The sequence below is a fragment of the Olea europaea genome, unplaced genomic scaffold (genome assembly GCF_002742605.1).
Source record: "Olea europaea var. sylvestris unplaced genomic scaffold, O_europaea_v1 scaffold4485, whole genome shotgun sequence".
NCBI lineage: Eukaryota > Viridiplantae > Streptophyta > Magnoliopsida > Lamiales > Oleaceae > Olea > Olea europaea.
Window position 1 is genome coordinate 1 of NW_019262792.1, and position 8,199 is coordinate 8,199.

The window sequence follows — 8,199 nt, forward strand, 5'->3', positions numbered from 1 at the left end:
TAAGCCGTAAGGCTATTGACGAAGTGCCTGTGCCACCCCTAGAGAGTATTCCAAATGTAAAATCTGTGAACGTTATATGCCACCTGATCAGGCAAAATACAGGATTTCATCCGACAACATTTGTTATCACTGACTTGAACAAGAAACAACACACTATGATGAATTAATTCAGAAATTTTCAATTAGGATATGTCCAGTTGAAAATCGAAATTTTGAAAAAAATATTGATGTTTTCATTTTGAAAACTGGAATTAAGTTTATAATTTTAGATGTTTGGTATATATTATTTTAATTGTTTAATAATTCTTAAAATAATTAAAAATTAAAAATATAGGCCTCTCCTAAGCTCATTTAGGCTTGTAAAGCTTGGAGTATTAAACCTTTTAAGCTGAAATAGTGAGAATTTTAGTTAATTTGGCATAACATTTGTTCCACTTAAGAAAATTAGTTGGAAAATATCTGGTTTATAGTACCATCATTTTAAAGGTAGCGTAGGTTGAGATAATGTGAAAATTATGTAGGCAGGGATTATAGGTCGAGATATTTAATGAGACTCCAGTTGTATTTCATCTTCGAACGAGTAAACCACAATATGAAAAGACACTACTAAGTGATTAGGGGTCGGGCGAAGCCAAAATAGGGAGTGAATTTGAAGGACGCTTGCTTCGAAACTTCAATTTTATAAAACTTAATTATTCAATATTAATTAAATAGTGCAATCACGTTCAATGCTAATTTCATATGACTTTTAAAAAGTCAAAAACTCTCTTTAAAACCAAGAAGCTCCCTTTAAGCTGTTTGAATAATTTTCGGAAAATATTTTATCCAAACAAAATAACTTCCTTTCTTTGTGAAGAAGCAACCACACAAACCCAACCAAAGGAGCCCTAAGAGACTTTGTTTTCTGAAAATACTTTATCTGGACAAAAAGAACTTCCTTTCTTTGTGAAGAAGCAAACCCACAAACCCAAACAAAGGAGCCCTAAGAGACTTTATTTTTCATGGTACATTGGCCAATGGTTGCACCATTAGATACTAGCAAAAATTGTTTACTTCATTATATTTTGTAAAAATATCATTTGCCGACTCTTTTTTGCTCTATTTCTCTAGAACAAATTAGTTACTAATCAACCATATTCCTTTACAGTATTAAAAGATGAGCATTCTTTTACATTATCTGCTGCAGAATCTTTTGAAATTCATCAGCTCTACAAGGAAGTAAAAGAGCACCCTTGTGTTCAAATCCATATTCCTCTTCAGACAACTCCAGCAGCCTCAAAAATGCAGGATGCTTAAGAAGGCATAATTCCACAACAAACCTCTGTCCTTCTTGTTCCTCGTTCTTCCCAGCAACGATGGCGAAATGCCCTTCCTTTACGTCGTCCGGGACTGTCCCACCGTCTTCCTCTTCTTCAAACTCAACAGCATTGAGATCTGGCAACCTGGAGTGCAAGATTTTAAGTAGATTTTGCAGTCTTTTGATTAAGTGCTTAAACATGATCAAACCGCTTCTTCTTTCTGCCTTTATCATTTTCTTGAACAAGATTCAGTAGAAATGTATAGGAATTGTTTGGCTATAAAATTGAAGATTTTTGGAAGGAATTTATAAAGAGGATGGCGTGTGTACTATGAAGTTTCTGAGAGAGAAAGCATGCATGGGTCCCCTGTCTCGTGCATATTAATGCAACTGTCTGTACTGTGTTTGAATTGCTGCATCCTCATGGGCGATTTCCTGTGAGTTTCCTTGTTTGCTGGAATAATGGAAACGCGTCGTTTTATATATGTTTTTAAACATGCTTAGAAAGTATTTTACTTATAAGTTAAAAAAATTACTTATTTTGGTTGATATTATTCGGAAAAGAAGACAAAACAAGGCTTTAGAGAAAAAAAATCATAATTATATTTTTATTGTCCTTAATAATTATCTGTTTCTTTACTTGTGTAATGTAAACACTACTGAAGGAGACCGACAGAATTGCCATAAGTTGACAACTATAATTTCGGATATTTAATGCCAGATTATAAAGAGAAACTTTTCTGGTAAAATAATAAAAATTAGAGCATGGGAATTAAAATAAAACATTTTTTATTTTCTTTTATAATAAAGTAATCTGTATATCGTACAATAAACTAGCCTTGGAAGGTGCGCAAATTCCACACTATTTTGCAAGTTGATTAAAAAATGATTTTTCATTAAATTGTGCTCAAGTTTGACTAAGGTGAGGGAGGGAGAGATTTTATTGAGACGGTGCTAGGAGATGGAATGGTTGTCCGACTAAGGATTGAGAGATATCGAGTTAAGTTTTGTATTTTTTAAAAGGTAAAAATTGATATATTTTTAAACGAGAAGATAGGGTCACTCATTTGTCATTGGAATGAACTCCAACGCTCTGATAACCTTAAGACAAGGTGTGGAACTCTCCCGTTTTGCCTCCCATGTTAGAATTAGTCCAGGAGAAGATATGGAAGAAATACTATATTGCTCGTGTAAATGAGAGGTCATCCCTGCATTTGCCTAGGCGATCACACTGAAGCAGAAAATTGTTAGGGTGGACATGCGAGGGTACTTTATCCTAATATGATCTTTTATGGATAGATGAAGTTAATTCGCTAAGTCTTATCCATCGAGCGAAGATCGTTAATGGTTCTAATAATCAAGCTCTATCACTATGCTACACTTAAAGTTGAGTTTTTCATAGATTATCAATCCGTTCTTCAACCTTCAACCTTAGCCCCTATTTGGTTTAATCGATAAATTATATTGAATTTAATTTAAAATCAACAATTAATTTTAAGCACACATTTCATGAAATCCACAATTTTTCAACCATATATTCTATCAACTTTTATTAAAATCTACTAAAAATCTTAATTTTATCTAAACCAATCAGGGGCTTAGTCTACTCATGTAGTCCTTTCACATTTATCTTATCATCCTGTGAGGCCAATGTAACCATAGTCCGTGTGAGTTTGACAATGTGACCTTGCAACATGTATATTAAATCTTACGGGTTACATAATGCCACATGTCACTCCAATCAGCTTTTTTCCTTCCACATCATTTTATGTCAAGTAGCATAATCCTTAACAAAGATCCCTAGTCTAATCTATAACTAATTTTTTTTAGAGGGGTTATGGGAGAGAATTCCCATCCTCTTTTTACAGGTCGTTGGAGTAGATGAGTTCATTCCAGCGACCTCAATTTTTTCAAAAAGCATCATACGTGTATACTAACTACCTAGATACACATGTTTAAACCATTTTGTGCTAATGTACTGAGAATGGAGGTGGAATATGCCATGTAGTGATCGATTGCAATCTTATATTGTGTTAGATAGCACCTCCCATAACAAAAGATGATACTTTTGTTTGGGTAAATGGGGCAAAACCCCTATAACCTTTGCTTCTATCACAAAAGTGATGTTACAATACTAAACAAGAATTGCAATCCAGTTGATAAGTGTTATTTACAGTTATTCGAGCCATCAAAAGTGGGCATTTTGGAATGACTATATTGATTAGACACTTAATTTTATTTATTTTATTATTGATTTAGGAGAAAATCATTTTGGACAAGTGGATAAAAAGGACCACTGTATAAAAACGCGGAAGAAATTCTTCTACTATAAAGTATTCATTATCCCATGTCTCTATTTAATTGATCAATATATTAAAGATCCATTTATCAAGGATTTTAGAAAAGGAGAGAATTTGTACATGGACACCGGGGGATCAATGGCTTTTCCTATTCTATTTGAAGGTTTAATCAAATTTAGTTCTCGAACATATAGGGGTTTTCGATTTTCCAAACTAAATATCTTCGAATTAGAGCATATTAGGCAATACAATGGAGGTCTGTGTTGCTGGATTAACCCATTGGATAATTTGAATTACTAGATCACGTACCAGATGCATATTCAGAGGAATTATACATTTGTGTATTGATAAGACCATTAACTATTTTTTTGAAGCTCGATATCTCCCTTGGATGAACTATATAGCCAAAAGAAACCATGAACCAGAATAGAAGATTCAACTACTCGATACAACGATCTATAAGATCTTGTCCTTAGACATCGTGATGCAATCATATTACATCTCAACTGGGCAAAGAAAGGCATGACAGAAAAGCCTATTGGCTAATGATTGTGAGTCCCCAATTCTTGATAGAATTCTTATTTATTTTCTTTCGTTTTCCTAATTGAAGGAATACTTGGCGAGACAGCCGGAGGTAGAGGAAAAAATACGAGGTACTCTATTGCTCAGTCTAACTTTTATGGAAGCTTTAACAATTTATGAATCGGAAAAGTAGTAAATCATAGCCAAACATAAAGCCATTCAAACGAATACGAATTACTAACAACACATTCGTATATGTCAGCAAACTAAGCATATATATATAGACACACACACAATAAATTGTTCATACTTCATATCACATACCGAAGAAAATCGGGTGTTAGAAATCAATAGTAGTAGCATTACTGTTCAATGAGTAAATCATTTGATCAAACAGTTGTTTTGCGTTCAAATTTAGTGCCGGGATCGTCAGTGCTGGGGAAGACCTCAAGACCAGTGACCACTGCATCTGGAGGACCCCTCCGGCATCGCTGCTCCATTTCCTGAACCTTCTCTGGACAACCGGAAAATAAAGCCTCAACCGAACCATCCCTCTTGTTCCGAACCCAACCCTTTAATCCCAACTCTGTGGCATTGTCAACTGTCCAATTCCTATAGAACACTCCCTGCACCCTCCCCTTTATCACCACCCTCACCTGAATCACACAAATATACATACCAAGTACCAATACACAGTGTCAATTACAGAATTAAATAAAACGTTTCCAGAATAATAACATGATGAAATCGGTATTTTCATAAATTAATCGTTGGTGATCCAATTTGAATTCGGATCATGGTAATTAATGAAGAAAGGAACAATAGTACTTCGTGCTTCAAAAGTTGTACCTTTCTCGAAAAATTGATTTGATGATATCTCCAAATAATGTTAATAAAGACCAAAATGGAATATTATATACACATAAAAATGGATAATGGAAAAAGGGTACTTACAGTTTTAGCGGGGGTGGCACCAGTATCCTGTGACGAGTTTACGGAGGACATAGAAACGAAGTGAGGAGTTAAACGACGTCGCTGCAGAGGAACACAAGGAGCGCGATGAAGAAGAAGACTCCGGCAAATCGGAACAGAAGAAGAACGAAGACGAAGATTATTATGTAGAAGAAGAGGTAGGATGGAGAATCGTCTACTACTGCATAAAGTAGCATTATTTAGGAGAATGTGTTTCGGCCATAGGCATATTTCTCCAGGGTTCTTGCGGAATACGTGGGATTTGAGGATTGAATTTGCCATTTTGATTCAGTCGTTTTCAGCTGATGATTTGGTGGAATATCTGCGAAGTGTTGGATTGATAAATGGATTCAAGAATCTTGGACGGCCCAAAAGGCGGGTATGGGCACGATGAACCGCAAGTTTTGAAAAGAATCTCGTCCTTTGCCAAATTATGGGACCTTTGGAATCAAGAAAATGGATTCGAATTCATTTGCTTTTCAATGTAAATTGCTCACATCAAAATTTAGAAAAAAGATAGAAACGTGTGATCGACTGTCACTTTATTTTTTTCGATTTTGGTATTTGGGCCTTGTTTGAGCAGCATTCTTTCAAAAAAAAAATACATTTTTAAACAGTGATCTGACGTCATTTCAACTACATTTTCGTCAATAAAATCATATTATACTCAAATTCAAAACTTTTTCTCATTTTTTAACCTCACATTTTTCATCAATATACTATTTCGAAATACATTATTTCAAAGTAATGTGGTTCAAACACAAAGTTGGTGTTTTTTATGGACATTTGTTTCAAATCCTTCTCAATTTTTCAGATAGACAATAACTTCGTGGATAATTACATTTCTCCACATTAAATTTTGAAAAGATACATAAAGAATGTGCACAAGTAATTGATTTCTTTAATGAATTTGAAACTCTTATATCTAGAGTTGAAGCAAGGTCCGGTTCCTCTATATTTTTATTGGATTTGATTTGGAGTCCAAAAACAATGACTTGAAATTTTAACTCGTTTTCTATACTTCCTCATCATTTTGGAGTAACAAAAATGGACAGTAATTCCAATACGAATCTGGTTAACATTGAAGCTAAATGAAAGCCCAAGAGTGAACCCCAAATTCTTCTACATCCATTATTGGCTTTGGCTACATGTGAATCCTGCACGTTATTAATTTCAATTTAATGAGGTCCAACTCCAATTAACCTCCCATTATGTCCTGCAAAGATTGAAGGAAACAACACAAATGTAAGATATTTAAAATATACAATTTAAATTAAAAAATATGTTTTAAAATTTCAAAATTTGGGTTATAATAAAAATTTATTAATTAAATAAATAATTAAAAATATTTTATTAATTAAATATAATGAGGTCATAAATTACAATTTATGATCAGTTACATACTAGTCATAATCAAATATTTTATAGATAGTAACTTATTGATCGAACACTAATTGATCATGCATTTTCTCTCAATCACATAACATAAATTTTAATACATCATAATTTATTTATTGGTTACAAGTTATCGAATTAATAGATAACATATTATTTCTTAGTCACAAATTACAAATTTTAGAGGTTACAATTTATTTATTTGTCACAAATTTTTGGGTCGATTATTATTTCTTGGCCACAAATCATAAGATTTGTTGGATTATGTACCCATATAGTATATTTTACTATGATAAAATAATCATTTATAATAAACAATTGTGATTTTATTTATTTATTGCATTATTAAGCATGCAAATTAAATTGTCTATGATCACTTGAGATAATATAAGTTGAGTATTTGCGTTGAGAAATACAGTGTGACGCGACTTGTATTTTGATTATAAATAATTTGTTTACAACCAATGTACAAGGATTGGCACCTTTGTATTTGAAAGTTGTAGTGTTAACCGATTCACTATTTAAGTTTGTGATTTGACCTTATCATAGAAATAGTTAAAAGTGACACTAGTATACTTGTAGTGTATTGGACAGACTACGTGTCGAATTTAATTCTATAGCATAATTGTGTGGAGAATTAAATTCCAATAGACTGCTATGTATTTTATATAAATCCTTCGATAGATTATGTATATCTTTCCATGATTTTAATGGTTCTTTAATTATCAATAGGTAAGATCAATTTGATTGGTCAAATATTTCGATAAGTTGGGAACTTGAGAATGAGCAGAATAAACAACATGAATTCGTGTAGAAAATCGTCACCCTGAAAAATAAGTAAAGTGACTACTTAAGTAATTTCTGTTGAACGATTAAAATTTGAGCTCAATATTTAACGATGGCTAAATTTTGACATTTGTGATTAGTTCACAGAACCGTTGAAGAAACTGAAACTTAAGTTAGTATGAATAATTAGAGGAGCAAAATGGTCATTTAATTATCGGATCTCGGATGGGAATAAAACACATGCACGGTAGGTTAGAGGAAAGTATTACAGATTTTTTGACTTCTGTGATCTTATATATTTTAAGAGTTTAGTATTTTACCTTTAGTGAAAAACAAAGATTAATAATTAGATTGGATGATCTGGAGTCGACTAGATATGATCTAATTATTGCAGCTTGGATAATATATGTCCAATCAGGTCCCTAAGTAGTTTCATAAAGTATCGGAACTTAATTACGGTAATTTTAATAGTTTTTGTTTAATTGTAATTACAAAAAAGTTTTGTACTTTCTTGTAATTACTATGAAAGTTATCAACTTAATTATAATTGTAATTGGAGTCTAGGACTAAACATTTAATTAAATGTAAACTAATTGAATTTGGACTTAAATTAAAACCCCTACTTGGATTTTAATTAGAAGTCCTATATGTAGATAAAAATATATGAATGATTCTTTCTACGTTTTAATTAGAAAATATGTAAGCCTTCTTACCGTGTAAATATAGCAAGCAATTGAGTTACAATTGTTAAGAATTAGACCAGGAGTGTGTGTACATGAATGATCTTCTAAACATCGGTGCTTATTTTATTTAAACACCGATAACATGACAGCCCATTTAATTGGTGAATAAGTTAATTTCATCTTCTTAAAAATCTTTCATTTCGTTTAATTTGAATCCATTTTTTCATCTGTCCCTTTTCAGCCA

The 8,199-nt window shown here is 32.5% G+C and overlaps 2 protein-coding genes across 2 annotated transcripts; both read right to left on the minus strand.

Moving 5' to 3' along the window:
• Positions 1 to 1,033: 1,033 nt before the first annotated feature.
• LOC111388047 (auxin-responsive protein SAUR50-like) lies at positions 1,034 to 1,786 on the minus strand. Its single transcript, XM_023012710.1, has one exon. It carries the CDS (start codon positions 1,529 to 1,531, stop codon positions 1,169 to 1,171), a length of 363 nt encoding a protein of 120 aa, XP_022868478.1. The 5' UTR covers positions 1,532 to 1,786; the 3' UTR covers positions 1,034 to 1,168.
• Positions 1,787 to 4,375: 2,589 nt separating this feature from the next.
• On the minus strand, positions 4,376 to 5,498 carry LOC111388046 (acylphosphatase 1). The gene is made up of 2 exons (XM_023012709.1): positions 5,074 to 5,498; positions 4,376 to 4,775 (listed from the first exon to the last, which is right to left on the minus strand). Exons 1-2 carry the CDS (start codon positions 5,371 to 5,373, stop codon positions 4,509 to 4,511), a joined length of 567 nt encoding a protein of 188 aa, XP_022868477.1. The 5' UTR covers positions 5,374 to 5,498; the 3' UTR covers positions 4,376 to 4,508.
• Positions 5,499 to 8,199: the final 2,701 nt, after the last annotated feature.

Coding starts and splice junctions, on each gene's coding strand:
- LOC111388046 (XM_023012709.1), bottom strand. CDS start 5,373: ATGGCAAATTCAATCCTCAAATCCCACGTATTCCGCAAGAACCCTGGA. Junction 4,776..5,073: donor GTGCCACCCCCGCTAAAACT/GTAAGTACCCTT, acceptor TGTGTGATTCAG/GTGAGGGTGGTGATAAAGGG.
- LOC111388047 (XM_023012710.1), bottom strand. CDS start 1,531: ATGATAAAGGCAGAAAGAAGAAGCGGTTTGATCATGTTTAAGCACTTA.